Source organism: Trematomus bernacchii, unplaced genomic scaffold (genome assembly GCF_902827165.1).
Source record: "Trematomus bernacchii unplaced genomic scaffold, fTreBer1.1, whole genome shotgun sequence".
Taxonomy (NCBI): domain Eukaryota; kingdom Metazoa; phylum Chordata; class Actinopteri; order Perciformes; family Nototheniidae; genus Trematomus; species Trematomus bernacchii.
In genome coordinates, this window is record NW_022987648.1 from 15,703,240 (window position 1) to 15,721,013 (window position 17,774).

At 40.9% G+C, this 17,774-nt stretch overlaps 2 protein-coding genes across 3 annotated transcripts; one reads left to right on the plus strand and one right to left on the minus strand.

The window, feature by feature from the left end:
* Positions 1-300: 300 nt before the first annotated feature.
* On the minus strand, positions 301-10,656 carry sept10 (septin 10). Of its 2 annotated transcripts, none has more exons than XM_034134309.1 (10): positions 10,495-10,656; positions 8,992-9,106; positions 8,594-8,789; positions 8,302-8,488; positions 4,050-4,211; positions 3,715-3,811; positions 3,238-3,406; positions 3,015-3,147; positions 2,284-2,462; positions 301-1,985 (listed from the first exon to the last, which is right to left on the minus strand). In XM_034134309.1, exons 1-10 carry the CDS (start codon positions 10,522-10,524, stop codon positions 1,970-1,972), a joined length of 1,284 nt encoding a protein of 427 aa, XP_033990200.1. In that variant the 5' UTR covers positions 10,525-10,656; the 3' UTR covers positions 301-1,969. The 2 variants fall into 2 exon arrangements, with proteins under 2 accessions (XP_033990200.1, XP_033990201.1); XM_034134310.1 differs by having other exon boundaries at positions 2,251-2,462.
* A 972-nt stretch (positions 10,657-11,628) lies between these two features.
* sowahca (sosondowah ankyrin repeat domain family Ca) lies at positions 11,629-17,747 on the plus strand. The gene is made up of 4 exons (XM_034134308.1): positions 11,629-12,101; positions 12,785-13,173; positions 14,097-14,480; positions 15,416-17,747. The coding sequence occupies exons 1-4, from the start codon at positions 11,753-11,755 to the stop codon at positions 15,872-15,874; spliced, it is 1,581 nt and encodes a 526-aa protein (XP_033990199.1). The 5' UTR covers positions 11,629-11,752; the 3' UTR covers positions 15,875-17,747.
* The last annotated feature ends 27 nt before the right edge of the window (positions 17,748-17,774 follow it).

Here is a 17,774-nt window from a genome sequence, read left to right on the forward strand (position 1 = left end):
AACAGAAAATGTAAATACTCCAGTAAAGTATAAGTACCTCGAAATTGTAATTAAGTACAGTACTTGAGTAAATGTACTTAGTTACTTCCCACCTCTGGAGAAAATAAAGTGAAAGCTTTAAAAATGTGCATATTGCATCAATGCATTTGTAGTCTTACAACTACATTTGTTGAAAAGTATCTAAATACAGAGCAGTTAATCCTTTATATTCTGGTATTGATAGTTGTACTTGTAAAGCATCACAACCTCCTCCACCGTGAGTGGTAGAAGGGAAAGCAAAACATGGAGAGTATTTCAAAGTAATTTGCTGAATACTGTTTTATACCAAAAGTAAGACAGTTGTGATGAAACGTCCTCAAAAACAATACATACACTTTGTCAATACATTTTACCGTCATTTTGTGTGATGAAAACAAACAGTGTATCATGACAAAAATACAAGGATTTATTTAAAAGAAGAAAGCTCCCAAATAACACTGTTTATTCCATAAATATAAGCGTAGTACAAATGTGTCTTAAAGAAGATTTACTCTGTTAGGAATCGGTGTTTCCCTGGATGTACGAGTTAAGTGTAAGTAAGCTTCACACAGATAAGGCACTAACATCAAGCACTAGTGTAAATATATAAAGTGGCAATGTTTGTGAGTAAATGTTGGTTTATAAATCACACTTGTGGTTTGCTCTGTACTGAAAAAATGCTTTGAGGTGTGAAACCCTGTCTAAGAAATTATAAGAAAGTCACAAATGCATCTTCCCGTCAACAAACACTGACTCCACGTAAAGCATTTTCCCCATGAGTCAGCTCTTTTCAGGCAGACTGCATTGCAAACTTCGACTGTTTGTGTCAGTAAGAAAATATGGGAGCAAAATAAAACAATGTATATAAATATATGCTGTAACATGTACCTAATACAAAACCAAGCCTCAGACTAGAAAACTGGGATTGGACCAACAGGAGAATCACTGTTGCTCCTGCAGGGTTCTGTGATGCTGGTGTGTTCATGGTTTGAGCATAAAGGAGATGTGAGAAAAACACTCAGATATAATACAGGAAAAGGATAAGGAGTTATAATGCCGCCCCCCCCCCCTGATTACGACAGCTCTTGATGATGAATGCATTCAAACAGCTTTGAGAAAGATCACTTAAAGCCCTTTCAGACACGGATTCTGGTGCCGTGCTGGATTTAGCAACAAATCTGTTGAATATCAAAGGTCTCAGTGGTGTAATTATTCACTGACGGCTCTTTTTAAACATGACAGGACTATTACACAGAGATCTGCAAAGCTCACACTTCACTGCTGGAGAACAGCTGTGAGCTGCAGAAATAATGAAGTGATTGTTTATCTCTCTCTTTACTGATGACCTGATACACTCTCATGGCAAAGAGAGTGGCATTTATCTAGACGTATGGACTAAGATGTCCTAATGATGTGTAGTGTATGTCAGAAAGGGGCTTAATAATAAATAAGAAGCATGTGACAGATGTCTTTCTCATTAGCTGACTGCATTACAAAACAAAGAGGGATTAAATGTTTGTGAAGAGGTCCCTTTCAATATGTTGGTAATTCCTTTGATCAATGTACAGCATTAGGGGAGGAGGCTGTGTAAAGAGTCCCTCATTCAGGGCACAAGTACAACATCAAAGGTAAGGGAGGTATATGGAAAATAACAGTTTTATATAAAAACAAAAGGATAAATATAAAATATTACACAGAGGTATAAAACCCACAAAGAAGATTAAAAATACCATTTAAGAAAGTGTACACAGGATTCATGGGTACAGTCATTCAACTTTGGCAGAAACCTGCACACACTGCTGGTGTGTGTGTGTGTGTGTGTGTGTGTGTGTGTGTGTGGGGGGGGGGGGTTCCTGCATGGTTAGTGTTTGAGACTGGCCACAAAGGGCTGGAAAGATGGTGGCCAGCGTGTCACTGGTTATACTGGAGTGTACTTCAGATCCCGATGTGTTCACATGAAGCCAGAGCTGGAAGAGGAAAAAAAAGAGTGATGAGAATCAATTTTACAATATTTAATACATCTGTAAGCAAGTTTAATGTCTTCAAAAAAATGCCTGTTTTGCACTTTAAGCATTTGAACTACAAACAAATACGAGAAGTTCATTCAGGAGGATCAACCCAAAAGAAAAGACATCATTTAGACCTTAAATCCACTCAGTCAACAGCAGTAGACAACAGATGGGCTGCCTCACATTCATTCCACTAGCAGGTGACTGAAGAAAGTATATTTACCCTCACTGCCTACAGATAAGAGAGGCCTCTTACTTCTTGCGGTCCTTGTCCTTCTTGCCGTTGGCGGTGAGGCTCTGGGCCTGCAGCAGCTGGGCGGCCGCTCGTCTCTTCCCGAAGGAGCTCAGGTCGTCGTCCAGGTTCCTCCTCTTATCCTCCAGAGTCGCTTTCTCGTCGGCATGGAGACGCTTCAGCTGCTCAAAGCGACTTTGCAGCTGAAACACAGAGAACAGGCCCAGTTACAGAGATGCCAACATTTTTGATGGTACCAAATAGAACAAGCAAACTCATCAGATCTCCTTATTAAATTAGCAAACAGAAATGATGCAACAAGTTGTTTTCCTCATAATGAGGTCTCTCACACTTCAACAAATTAGATGTGAACTGTAAAAAGATTGACTTTTGCTGGAATGTAATTACTTTGCTTTTATCCAGTAGAAGAATTAATATCATGAAACATTCATGGTATTTGTTTCCCCAATATTTGTTAAAGAAAAAGAATATATAAGATATGCATTTATTTATTTAAGAAAGTAATGACTACACAAAAAATGAACGCTTCCAAGAAGGAAAATAAGTAACTTCCGAGGTTTGGAAGACAGTACTTTAACCATACAGCATTGTTTTGTCTAACAAATAAGTTGAACTAAGCCAACCTGTCTTGTCTGACATTCCTGGACTGTTTTGAAATGAAGTCCCCATATTCCAAGGTTATAAAATAAAACGGTAACAAACTAGTTTCAAGGAAAGACTGAGTATCTGCGTACCTCTCTCTCAGCGTCCTTCAGCTCAGACTCCTTCTCCTTCACCCTCTGCACGAACATCTGTCTCATCTCGTCTTCTCTCTTCTGCAGCTCCACCAGGAACTCCTGCCGCTTGGCCTCGTAGGTCTGCTGCAAGCTGCTCACACACACACACACACACACACACAGTCAGTTGTCAGTGGTTCATTTTGTTTGACTGTGTCTCCGCAGGTGTTTGTGGACTCACCTGACGGGTTTGCACTCTGGGTTGGTATCTTGGAATCCCATTTCTTCAAGTTTGCAGCGTCTGTACAGCTCGTAATGTCGAGTGTGTGTCTGCTCCCTCAGGTCCTCCATGTTGACGCAGATGAGCATCTCCCTCAGCTTCACAAAGTCACAGTGACTCTCATTCTCCACTGACACACACCGACACGTAGAAGTATTAGACATCCGGCTGATATTCAACAGTGTTTTGAGAATCCTTTGAAAAACACCTAGATAAGACAATCCACTATATTGACAGCCACTGTAATGTTATTTCTTTACTTTACGTGCTTATTGTATTGAGCCTGAAATACTTATCTCTACATGGGATAAGGGTGTTTGTGGAAGGGGAAAAAAATGCTGGTCTACAAACAGATTTCAATTCAACCAATGCTGAAATGAACAGCAAGAGCTTCATCAAAACAAAGACAGGTGGCAGACAAACAAACACTGATCTCACCTTGAACCACTCCCCAGGGATACTGACGAGCCTTCACCATCTTGTTGCCCACGCTGACCTCCTCGGTGCTGCCCACTACCGCAAAAGGCAAAAGACCCTGAAAAAAAAAAAATTGATTTTATTATACGTTTAAACATAAACTGCAAGCAAGCGAATAACAAGGCTCGATCGACAATACTTCTGCAAAAACTCAACCGACAATAGGTAGAACAGTTTAAAGTCAAATTGCAATTAGGAGCACATTTATATACTTGGTTATTATCTCGCAATAACCCGTATAAAGAAAGGACCCCAGCTAATGAGGTGTAATATGTGCCAACATGTGCTTTTCTTACATTCATTGTAGTGTTGACCTTAGCGACGGTCTCGTCGTCGAGGGGGAACTGGTATATTTGGACCCCGTTGCTGACCAGCTCGCTCATGATTTTGATCTTGAACTTGTGCAGCTCGCTCTTACTGATGGTGTCCGCTTTGGCGATCACTGGGATGATGTTCACCTGCAGCAGAGGGGGAACACATTCATGTACAAGGTAGCAGTCCGCAGAATTCAGAGAACAAAATACACCTTTAATAGAACATATTTTGTAATAATAACTTCTTGGAAACCACTGATAACATTGTGCCAGGACATACGATGAAGTGTTTGTGATAAAGAAAGAATGAAACTATGTGGATATACATACAAAAGCATCCATTCATCTGGTTCTCGCAAGGTACATACAATAATAAATTCAACAAAAACTATTCCAACTGTTTTGCTTTGAATGACTTTATCTAGATTTGTAAAGCTTTTAGATATGAGTTATATAAACCGAGGTCACTGATGTTATTTCTGGCCCCGCAGCCCACTCTGTGTCCAAGTCGTCCCACATTCCTCTCCTGCCTGTCCGTCGTCTCGTCGTACCAAAGAGAGGCTGGGATTGAGTTATCACTAGACTAGCTTCTGCGCCAGACCACCCCCCCCCCCCCCCCCCCAAACCCACAGAAAGCAAAACAATGCTAGGAGATATTTTCCTTTAGCCGTCTGAGTGAGTGACTGTCTCTCTGTCAGTGCTGCACATTCAACAAATGGCTCTTTCTGTGTGTATCTGTACAGTGACACAAAGGGACAACTGAGTGTGTGTGTGTGAGGTGATTACAGCATTCCACTGCTTTTTCTCCTTCATTCACACGCAAATCCAGGGTTACTGACACTCCAGAGCAGTGAAAACACACAAGCGCACAAAAAACACAAAGTCACTACACACAGGGAGCATGGGAAAGTTTCGGACCACTTCAAGAGGGAAGGGAGGGGTTTAGTCTGTTGGATAGTGGAGCTCTACCAAAAAAACATTTGGAGGAAAGTCTAGAAACAACCACAGCACGGTCCCCGATACAGGTCTTTTATATTGACATCTGTCCTACACAATGTGCAATTAAGGGGGGGGGCAGCAGAGCGAATTGACAAGTCCATTTTAAAATGTCGATGTCCACTGGAGTCAGTCCATTAAATGCAGGCACATTTTAGATCAATGTACCATCCTCTCTCCAGAGTTAAACCTGCATTTATCTCTTGAAAGAAATCCATCACCCCTACTAGTTTGTTGAGCGGGATCTCGTTTTTTCACATGGTCGGGGATGATGGAGTACTGAGAAAAAACTCAGAGGGGTCACTTAGTTATGGTTTGGATTTTTGGCAGACATTTACTTTGGTCTTCTGTCTCAGTTTCACAGACAGGCAACTAATGTAATACATGTAATGTAAATACATCTTCTAAACGTTTTAAGACTACTTTGTTTAATGATTGAATGATCAATTCAGCAGGGTTACACAACGAATTGGAGTTGTAGCTTGGTCCTAAGAGCTACACACGAACAAGATCACAGAACAGCAGAAAAACAGTGGTAGCTGCAGTGCATTCCTGAATACTTTGTTTAGAATTTAATGTAAACAAACACATCAATGGTGATTTATTTGGGCAGATAATATGGGAATCTTAAACATAAAATAAAAAGGGTTCAGGAGGGGTTGTTCATTAGCTTTAAGCTCCAAGTATCTCCAGTGTAAACCCAGAGACCGCCTCTCTTCTCACCCACATCTTCCTCAAACTGCGTCGACCTCCTCTGACCTGAGCCAGTCTGAACTAGTCGGTTAAGCATAGGGCTGTAACACTGGCCTAGTTATAATGTGGTAAAAGTAGGTACAATTTAACGTTAAAACAATTCCCTATTATAAAACTTCCGACTTTTGATAACTCTATAGGGTCAACACCAAACTTTCGAACAACCGAAGTATCGACAGCATGTTTATTTACGTTTTATATTGACATCTCTCCTACACAATGTGCAATTAAGGGGGGGGGTCTATGGCAGCAGAGCGAATTGACAAGTCCATTTTAAAATGTCGATGTCCACTGGAGTCAGTCCATTAAATGCAGGCACATTTCAGATCAATGTACCACCCTCTCTCCAGAGTTGAACCTGCATTTATCTCTTGAAAGAAATCCATCACCCCTACTAGTTTGTTGAGCGGGATCTCGTTTTTTCACATGGTCGGGGAGGATGGAGTACTGAGAAAAAAACTCAGAGGGGTCACTTAGTTATAGTTTGGATTTTTGGCAGACATTTACTTTGGTCTTCTGTCTCAGTTTCACAGACAGTCAGAAGAAGCCCTCGCTCTTAAACAACAACAAGTTACCTTTTGAGTGACACAAAACAAATCTAATTAAAATATCCCTGTGCCAACTTGCTCATTATGAAAATTATGCTGAATAATAAATGTATCCTATATGGCACATATTTTCATTATTGATGCGAGGACTTTATTTTAGTTTTTTTTAGTTTGTCTGTTTATTTAATAGCTTCCATGTTATGTGACCATGTGACTTAAAATCCATTGAATATATAATTGCTTGACTAAATAAAGACACACCTCTTTTTATTTGATTTTAGTACTTCATACTTATGTTAATATTTTTAATGGAAAAATCAGCAATTTTTCCTTAAAAGTTCTAATGGTTTTTAATAGCTATTATGTCATGTGACCCAATGACTCCTGAGGCCTGTACTACGAAGCTGGTTCAACCTAACCTGGATATGTTTGAGTTAGCCGGTTGGCCCAATCCAAAACATACGCACTCTGGCTAAGCTGTACTACGACGCTGGTTATCAAGTGGATCGCTCAAGCCAGCCGTGTCCTATCTAGTTAGGTGCGCGTTCACATGAAAGGGGTGGTATTTGGAGCATTCGACCAATCTCAAACACGGACAAGCGTACTGACAGCGCAGCGTCATACTTCCTGAATGAAAAGTGAACTTTAATATTAGTCAAATATGAAGAAGTTAAACTTTAAACATCCATGACTTAAACACTTTATCCAGGATAAAAGCCACATAGCTGCACCTGCAAGGTGAATACAGCTGGTAACAGAAAAAGTGTTTGAATGCGTACATTAACAGGTTTATGAAATCACTGCCCCGTCCAAGACACGAGTGGATCTGACTTTAATTAGGAGAATTTGACTCGAGTGTTTCGTCAACTTAATGTGTTGCTTAAAATAATACTTCTGCATACAGTATGTGACACTGTGAGTGTTGCACGGCCAGATACGGCTCAAGAAGCTGACTCAAATAAGGAAATATATGAGACATTATGATGTGATATGATATGAATGATAATGGGACACATCGACGTCTGCACTCACAGTGCCACGGACTGTACTTAATGTTACTCTGATCCGGTTACTTATGTCGTGGCAGATATTTTAGTAACCTTTCTTAACGCTAATATTATAATAGTTTGATTGCTCTGAAGATGGGAGGGGATATTCTATTAATTTTCACGTTCACACAGTCAGTTGATTTTTGCCGGCCGTCTTTCCTGCAACGGCAGTTTTTCTGTATTTCCTCTCTCCTGTAATATGACTTGATAGCTTTAAACTCCGCACACGGAGCTCTGATTGGTCAGCAGGCGGTGCTTTCACTGAGTTGATCTCTTAGCCTGCCACCTAACCTGCTCCGGAGCAGGTTTGCCGCTCAGCATAAGTTACCATGGAAATCTAGCCTGCTAAAAAGAGAACCAGCGTTGTAGGACCGGAAAGCCCGAGATTTCCCTGAAGTTAGCCGGCTAAGCGAAAATCCAGCTTCGTAGTACAGGCCTCAGATCAATGCAGCATCACATTACTACACATAACAAGTTGGACACACCTTTCTTTATTGGAATTTGTCCACCCCCAATGTTGAATGAATATTTTCATGGTAGTATTAGCAGAAACTATTGAAAAGCTATTTAAATGTTTATGTAAAATGTATTAATTACATATCAGTTATTAAAAAAAGGTGTGCCACATAGCATAATTGTATGATAATATGAGCAATTTAGCACAGAGTTTTGATGCCATCTCTGAGCTCAGCTGCTGATTCTACCCAGAAGAGGCTGACCCTGGTCAAGTGTTTGAGGCACTAAACAAAAATACAACATCTAAGAAAAATGTCTGTATGTATGGCAATGTGGAAAATCGTGCCAGCTGGATTTCTCAATGCCTTGGTATACTGTAATAATGGCCATGTCTGACCCTTCCAAACACACACACAGTGATCCTTCTCCTACCTTGCTGTCAAGCTTCTTCATGGTGACCAGGTCCAGGGATTTGAGTGAATGACCCGAGGGGGAGATAAAGTAGAGGCAAGCGTGGACACGCGAGTCGTGGTAGTTGTGGAGAGAGCGTTTAATTTTAAGCTCCTCCTGAAGATAACTCTCAAACTGCTTGTCGATGTAGTCCACCACCGGCTGATAGCTACAGGGAGACATTCAAAGTAGATCAGAAATGTGGGTTAATTGAAAACTATTGAACCCTTTGAGCGTCTGTCAATATTCCTCTCGCACACACTCCTCCTCCCACCTCTCCTGTTTATTCATCTGGTCCCCGAAGCCCACAGTGTTGACCACAGTGAGGCGTAGCCGGACGTTACTCTCCTGCAGGTCGTAGGTTTGGGCCCGCAGCTTCACTTGAGGCTCAAAGTGGGACGACTCAAAGTTCTCAAAGTTCGTGTTGAATAGAGTATCCATCAGGGTAGACTTCCCGATGCCGGTTTCACCTAGAGCAAGAAAAAGATAAGACGCAATTTTTTGTTATTCATCTTTGTGGTTGAGATCTAATTTACTAGTGTGTGATAGCACTTCGACTTCAAATAAACTGCTTTAAATTAAATGTTCCTAAAAATCTTATTGTCTACCAGTTTTTACAATGAAGGAGGTGTGTGTATTGTTTTTAGTATGTGTGTGTGCATGACAACGTACCGATGCAGAGAATATTGAAGCAGAAGCCCTGGCAGATAGACTTGTTGACAAGCTGGTCTGGGAGGCTGTCAAAGCCCACATGGCCAGCCAGGCCCAGGGGCCGGACTGCTTTCTCCTGAGGAAGAAATTACACAAATAGGCAGATTAATGTCAAGATACTGCAGCCATTTTCCCCCTCAAAAAAGGAACAAAATAATGACCCAGGGAAGTGCAACTTTTTAGGCACTGATCATTTGCAAGACGTAGTTCATCAGCTTCATAATTTAGAATGTTGGTTGTAGGGAAGCACAATAATGCAGATTCTAGCAATATGTCTTCACCTATCCATACCACATTATAGGTAATATACATTTGGAAATGCCCTAATGAAAGATCATTCAAATGAAATCACCAAATAATCCATGTGTAGGTTGATTGTTCAATATCTTACCATTTTAGCACGCAATACATATGAATCGTTCTAGGCAACTAATGTAAATACATATTCTAAACGTTTTAAGACTATTTTGTTTAATGATTGAATGATCAATTCAGCAGGGTTACACAACGAATTGGAGTTGTAGCTTGGTCCTAAGAGCTACACACGAACAAGATCACAGAACAGAAGACAAACAGTGGTAGCTGCAGTGCATTCCTGAATACTTTGTTTAGAATTTAATGTAAACAAACACATCAATGGTGATTTATTTGGGCAGATAATATGGGAATCTTAAACATAAAATAAAAAGGGTTCAGGAGGGGTTGTTCATTAGCTTTAAGCTCCAAGTATCTCCAGTGTAAACCCAGAGACCGCCTCTCTTCTCACCCACATCTTCCTCAAACTGCGTCGACCTCCTCTGACCTGAGCCAGTCTGAACTAGTCGGTTAAGCATAGGGCTGTAACACTGGCCTAGTTATAATGTGGTAAAAGTAGGTACAATTTAACGTTAAAACAATTCCCTATTATAAAACTTCCGACTTTTGATAACTCTATAGGGTCAACACCAAACCTTCGAACAACCGAAGTATCGACAGCATGTTTATTTACGTAATTCCAGTCAAACAAATACGAGATGAAGTGGCTATTATCGAGCAACATAGCATAAGTCTTACTACATACACTTAACTCTACCATTAAAACAGGACTAACCCCCCAATGGTGCGATATTAACAGTACCACAGGAATGTTTAACCGAGCTGCTAACAACTATGTTCATCAACTTTTCCCTGTGGGGAGGCTAGAGTAGTGTTAGCAACATAGCGTCATCAGCGGTGCAATTTGTTGAAGGAAGCAACACGGAACCCCTTAGAAAAGTTAAATAATTAAATTAAACAACCAAGCCTGATTTTCTGGTTGTTGGTGGACGTGAATTACAAATGTGCGGTTCTTTATTGTGAATCGGCCACTTGGAACAGCCGTGTAGGTATCGGGCTAGCGGGAGCTAACTTAATGATAGCCCCGGACACTCCCTACGAAACTGTCAAGAGCACCGACAACCAACCAAAAGGAAGAAAAATACTAACCGGCATCCGAGCAACATCCGATGAAGCCATTACAACTCTACCCAGTAGTTGGTAACCCTGATAAATTATGAAGTAATACAACAAAGCTAACTAAAGACAGACTTATTTGTTGGTACACTTATCAGGACCGCCTCACTGGGTCTACCGTCGTCGACAACTGGGCAGACTCCACTACTGAAAACACGATAGGAATGAGGTTAAAACTATAGTCTGTTCATTTGTTTCAAATCTCAATGTCCATAAATGATGGCAAAATGTCACAAAAAAGTAAACACTCTGCCCATATAAAGATATAAATCCACGTAAACGGTAAGAAAAAAATGCCAAACAATGTTAATTGAAAGCAGTTTACACCCACCCACCCCTTTTTTCTATAATGGTACAGCGCAACTGAATTTCCCCAGGATCTTAGATGGCATGTTGGGGACCATCAGATAAATCGTAAAGCCAACTCCAACGCAACAACTTCATCCAACCACTACTATTTAGATGTTGATACCTAGGTTTTAGATATTAGGTTTGACCTTAGAGAATTTACAATTAACTTATGGGACCTGCACCTTTTTCAAAAGCACAACAAATTACTTTAACTATCAAAATCGTGTTTGTTTTTATGCAACCCATCATGCCCGCATCACTTGTAGTCCTAAACATTCTATGGAAGGTTAATTGAAAATGTTAAACTCTTGTACTGTACTGCATTTGTAAAACTTCAAGCAACGAAAACTGTCAGATAAATATAGTTGTGTAAAAAATTACAATACCTCCGTCTAAAATGTAGTAGAGTAGAAGTAGAAAGTGGCATACAATTAAAATAAGCCTACTCTAGTAAAGTACATAATCTAGGTCTAATCAATAGTCAGTATGTCATCCAAAACGGGTCCTTCTTATACTTCCACTTCTTTGTCTTGCCAACACAGCTCAATCAAACCTAAAATCAAACCGCATATTCCAAAAATGACAGCTTTCATTACATGTTCGCTTATACTAGTATTGGAAGCCGGAATTAACGAGCTGCACTTGAACACAGCATCCGTTTTGCCTTGGTGTTTTGCTTCAGCTACGTGCGACCCCTATCTGCCATGGCTCGACACTCCCCGTGGAGGAGAGGAGAATAAGAAGAAGATGCTGTCATCCGTCGACACCTTCAGCCTGAGTGAATGACAGTAGCGTGAACATGCATTGTTTTTTAAACGTCTGTGAGTAACTTATTCAGTTACTCTATCTTTGCACTGCTCTGGTCGGGTCGTCCAGGAGGATGATGGCGTCCCAGCGCACAGATCAAGCCGTGCAGGAGTTCCTGATGGAGAGAGGAGGGAGGGTCCAACAGATGGAGCTGATCGATCATTTCCTATCAGCGTCGGGTCAAAATGACCAGTCAGAGGAAGAGGTGGATCGAGAGGTGCTGAAACGCATCGTGGACGGCGTGGGGGTTGTGAAAGTGGAAGACGGTGTGACATTTGTTTGTTTGAACCCTGAAGGCAGCGCGGAGTCTGTGATGCGTGCGGACACAGGCGACCACGATCACGCGGAGTGCAACGGGAATATCCGTGAGGCATTGGACAACAACTATGTCAACGGGAACCCTGACAACAGAGACCAAACAGGTGAGGGATAGGCACCTTGTCTTATTCTAAGCTATGGTATTGTTTTTGTCCATGATTCATTTATTTAAATATCACCTCTATATTCAAAATCCTATGTTTATTTATCGAACCAACAGTGTGTCTATTTCTTTATTTATGTATATGCTTAGATTGTATTGTCTGGCGTTGGCCCTCTGAACAACCCACTGTACTAGCTAAGACTGAAATGATCAAAATCAAATGATTAGATCCTTCAATTCTGACATTCTATTGAAAAATTCAAAAGTTTACAAGAATAGCCTGTAGGGTTTACAATGGGACGTTTGCTTTAGAGTTAATGCAGTTTTAAGATGTGGCCATAGAAAACTCTTAACACACAGAGCTTGATGATAATGACAAATGACAAAAAAGGCATAGGCACCATGTCCTTTTAAAATCTATGGTATTTTTTATCACAACTATATTTAAAATCCTTTGTTTGTTTATCGAACCAACACTGTGTCTATTTATTTATTTATTTGCTTTGATTGTATTGTATTGTCTGGCATTGGCCCTCTAATTACCCACTATAGTATTTTGTAGACAAATTATTTACTTTAATTCTGACACCTTTATGACAAAAAACACAATTTTACAATAACTGCTTGTGGCAACTTGAACACACAGAGCCAGATGATAATGACAAATGTCCAATGTTTCCACAGGAGCATCCACTTCATTGGCTGCCAGCCTGGACAATGACAAACAGTCAAATGGCAAGGGGCTACATGCAGCCCCCTCCCAGAATATTAAGACCAACACATCGACTCCTACCTTTGGTGGAGGAGGGGAGGTGAAGCTGAGGGACAGGAGGAGGCGGGAGTCAGCTCCAGTCATTGGGATTGCAGATCTGGACCCGGCTCACCATGGGGGGTCCCACAGCCAGCATGTGAGAGGGGCACGCAGGGTGTCCAGAGGGTCCACACGGGCCCTGCTGACCAGCTGCCTCTCTGAAGACAGCACCTTGGAAGGGCTGGACCCTGTTGGAGATATCAACACACCCAAGGGGAGTCGCAGGAACTTCATAGAGCTGATGATGAGCAGTTCTCCTCAGGTAGGAAACTATTTGTCTAGCATGAAGAAAGCTTCCATGTAGATTGTTATTATAAGTCATAATTAAAGTGTGGCAGCTTGACAAAGCTCTCTACAGGGGGTAGCTGTTAAAACAATTAATAATTTAGGCATGGGAGAAAGTACGCTTACATATATTGAGATACAACAGAGAAATGCTCCTTTCATTTGTTTCAAATGTATTACGCGTATGGCCACACACCTAAAGCAGCTATGTCACATCCTGTGTTTCACCTTTGGGTGTGCTCCAAAACCTGAATGGTGCCCAGGTATAGAGAGATGGCATTGAGCAGGTTCCCCTGCCTTTGCTGCCACTGCTTAATTTGCAGCATTGCCAAAACCACAGTCTTTTATAGCTGATAGAAAACACCATATGGTGAGTAGCCAGACATGCAATATTCATGAAGTATGACTCTCCAGCAGCAGTTTTCTGTTTTATGTAACTGAGAGAGACGGTTATGTAATCTAGCTTGCCTTAACTCTTACGCTTGTTGATCTATGACCTCCTTTTCTGGGATCATCACGAGGCAATAATACAAAATGTAGCAAAACATTTGTTTATGGTCAAAAAGGTATTGTATTCTACTAACATCTGTTTGATACTTTACTGTGATGAGTTGTTCATTACCCTGCCATATGGTTTACTTTTGTAAAGCTTCCACAAATAACAATAAAGTATGTGGCTCTTTAAATGTTTTTAAGTGTTGTAAAACATTTATTTACAATGCCTTCGAGGTCCTGTGAAGAGCCAACTAGATAGTGGCAAAAAAGTTTCCAAAAGCCTTCTTTATATCACAAAAAAGCATTCTGCAGTGTTACAACTCTGAAGGATTCATATCTAAAGGTGACACAAATAATTGTATTTAGTATATGCACCCTTTAATTTCTATCGTCTTCCCTTTGCAGGTGCGGAGGTCTCTGATCAGTCGAGGTTCACGCATCCGGGACTCCATAAAGAGCGAAGGAGACTCTGCATCGATCCTCTCCTCAGTGTCAGACTGCGGCTCAGTGACCCTGGACCCTCTGGAGCACGAGTGGATGCTGTGCGCCTCTGACGGCCTGTGGGAGAGCCTGCAGCCCCTCCTCGCTGTGGAACCCAGCCTCGTCGCCAAGAGAGACTTTGTGACGGGCTTCACCTGCCTCCACTGGGTGGCGAAGCAGGGTAAAGCTGAGCTCCTCTCCCAGCTGCTGGGCTTCGCAAAGGAGAACTCAATACCTGTGAATGTAAACGTGAGATCAAGTGCTGGATACACACCGCTACACCTGGCAGCCATGCATGGACATACACAGGTGGGTTGTGTGGATCATGGTGGGGGTCATGGGGTGTCATGTTATACACATGTCTAGTGAAGCGGCATATGATTGTATGTGCTCTGTCTGCTAGTTGTACATACTGTAGATGGCTACAATCCATACCAAGTAAGGAAAAATAAACATAGAAATAGAATAGAAGACAGCTATCCCAATGTTGACATATTTGATTAACAATGAGTTTCATATGATATGTTTCACAGATGTACACACCAGTAAACCAAGTATCATCATTTCAGTATCTTAAAGGTCTCCTATCATGCAAAATGCAGTTTTTGATGCCTTATATACATACATGTTTGGTCCCGGTGTGTAAGGGAACTCACAAAGGGCCGGAAAACCAAACCCTCTCTTTTTTCCTCTCTAAAAACTAGAAACGTCGCTATCAGAAACAATGCGAGACGTGTTTTGGAAGTAATATGGTCTTTGTTTACATTAGCAAGCATCGCTAACACTCAGAGCTAACCTGTACTGTAGAGAGTATGTGTAAAAAAAGCAGGAAATAGAAAAAGGAACTCACCTTGTGGTAAACCCGCAAGAGAAAAAGCATTTGAGCTCCATACTGTTTCAGAAATAATCCTTGATGTGGTTTTTGGCGCTTAATCACGACAGCATATAGCTTTGTATCTTCCAGTAGAATTCTCCTTCATAAGCTCCCCCCCCCCTCCTTATTATAATTTTTTTCAAATGTTTTTTAAAGCTACTGACCCAGAATCAGCACTTCTGTAACAGGGCTGAAATAGAGGGGTATGAGGCATGGCTAGAATAAGAGATCTATTTGGTATTTTGAGCAAAACAGTTCATAGACATGTTTTTTATATATCTGAGACCTATAATATATGCCTAAAAATAGTATAATAGGAAGCCTTTAATATTCCCTCTTCTGTGTGTATTTAATGTGCTGTGATTGACAGGTGGTCCGTGTGTTGCTGTCAGACTGGGAGGCGGACCCTGAGGCTCGAGACTACAGCGGGAGGCGGGCCATCCAGTACTTGGCCCCGCCCATTGCCGCTGACCTGCAGCAGGAGGGAGTGGTGACCTCACCGGGTGCTGAGTCGGACAATGAAAACACTAACAAAGGTAACAGCGGAACACGTGGATGGCGGTTTCCCAGAGTCCTTCAGGGCAATCTGAACCCACTGCGGCTCCTGAACTCACCTGCTGAGGAGGAGGGGGCCGGGAACGGGAAGAACAAGGGGGGGATGCAGAGGAAGTCGTCTCTGAGCCGGCTGAACGCACGGCTGCACCGCGGACGCCACCGAGCCCAGATCATCCACAGCACCTCCTTCAGGGACACGGGGGAGGTGGGGAGGGGGGAGGAGCTCGCCAGCAGCCCCATCCGAACCCGCCCACTGTCCAACCTGTTTGGATAAAGTAACACAACTCTGAGATATAGTGCGTTGATTTACAAAATACAGTTTACTCACCTTTTATAAGCTGACAGGTCAGACCTTTCTAGACCAAATTAACCGCACACATACTAAGTTTTATTATTATAGTATTTTTATGTTTATCTAAAAATCTAACTTATTTTTGTTTTTATTGCAGTAATCAGGCCGAGGTTGATGATCACTGAGGGCAGGTGACAGTTTATGTAGCATTTGATTTGCTACAACAATTCATTGAGCAACTACTCTTTGAATTCCTTTTGAATTTTTTGGTTTTAGTTTTTCTTTTTCATTATTTCTTAGGCTCGGTTGAAGAGCAGGTAGCAAACATGAAACCATTTTTTGTACACTTTACACTAGAAAACTGTTCACACAAATGCAACAGGATTGTATCACGTTTTCACTTTAAGTTTGACTCCACATGGTGAGGGTTTTTGTTATAGCACTTAGGTTCGATTCAACACACTAATCCAAACTATTATTTAGTGTGCAGATGAAAGTAATATATTCATACAACACATTCCTATATTTCAACCTCTTTTGCCTGAGTGGTGCTGGTTTTTTAAAACACATTTCAAGAATGTGAATTTTTATTTTTAAGTACCAGATTTTAGTATTTGTAACCAGAGAACTCCAATGTATGTCCAAACTGCCATGTTCAGTCGTCGCGTTTGCACTCGTCACTTTGAAGATGGTTTGTGATTATGGGAGGAAACTGCTCAAACTAAACCAGATGTTATTGGTCTGATATCATGCTGATAGGTTCATATTGTACATGATAGAAAAGGGTGATCAAATGTTACACTTCTAGATTAATAATGCACTGTGTATATATATACACTACAATTTAATTTGTATTATACATTTCCGAACAGCTGATCAATAGTTTACATCAAAAGAAAGCTGCCATGGATTTACTTGGATCCAATTACTATGAAGACAATGATCAGTTACACTTTAGGACTGTTTCACTGGGTTAGCACATGATGTGGGTTTTCTACTGACTATAATGTACCTCAAATCCTCTGAGTCTGGTTAACTCATTGTTACATTGCTTCTTTGTGGGGGAGTTTAACAGTATGGGTGTTTAATAGAAGTTGACAGTGTTTTTTTGCAAATTCCCAATTCTTACCATTTACCATTTTCATCAGAAAGGATAATGTTTTGGAGCAATTCATGCAAAAAAAAGCATCAAACTAATCTGGTGAAAGGTTATTCAGGTCTTTTCATAGACAAACAGCATAGCACTGCTTAGTTTGACAGTAAATCCACAGTCAAACAAACTGATGCTTCTTTACCACTCTGGAGCAGATTTTATATTTAATAAGTAGCCTGTATCTTCCTCCTGTATTGCTCTGCATGTACACAATCATTCAATCATCAATCATGTCTGCATCATCTGTTGATAGTAAAGAGTTCAGACCAGTATATGCTGTACTGTATGTTAAGCTGAGGAGCACGTTGACTTTTTGACTGTTTTCCCAAATATGTGATCCTTTCATATATTTGATTATTCCTAGTCTTTAAGAATGTTCCCTTAGTATTTTGTAGCATTTGTACTCAAACCATGGGGCTTCATGTTACTATAATGCTGACTCTTTTTTTGTAGAAATGTATGTAGCCTACTTTGATGTCACTTTTTCAGATGCATGAATAGGGGAAAACATTATTCTGTGCACTGATCATTTGTATGTCTATACTGTAGGTCATTGTTCCGTCTTCTTTTTGAAATACTGTGAAGTTATTATGTGGTGTGAATACACTGTTACTGAGCCACTGTCATCTTGTCTTTATGTTTCATCCTTGAAAATGAAATAAAGCAGTACTGGTTTGCATAAAAGTCAGTGCTCTCCCTTTATGCTACTGTTGTTCCAATTTAACAAAT

Coding starts and splice junctions, on each gene's coding strand:
- sept10 (XM_034134309.1), bottom strand. CDS start 10,524: ATGGCTTCATCGGATGTTGCTCGGATGCCG. Junction 8,790..8,991: donor CTTCAATATTCTCTGCATCG/GTACGTTGTCAT, acceptor TTCTTGCTCTAG/GTGAAACCGGCATCGGGAAG. Junction 4,212..8,301: donor TGAAGAAGCTTGACAGCAAG/GTAGGAGAAGGA, acceptor CCTCTGCTGCAG/GTGAACATCATCCCAGTGAT.
- sowahca (XM_034134308.1), top strand. CDS start 11,753: ATGATGGCGTCCCAGCGCACAGATCAAGCCGTGCAGGAGTTCCTGATG. Junction 13,174..14,096: donor TGATGAGCAGTTCTCCTCAG/GTAGGAAACTAT, acceptor TTCCCTTTGCAG/GTGCGGAGGTCTCTGATCAG. Junction 14,481..15,415: donor CCATGCATGGACATACACAG/GTGGGTTGTGTG, acceptor TGTGATTGACAG/GTGGTCCGTGTGTTGCTGTC.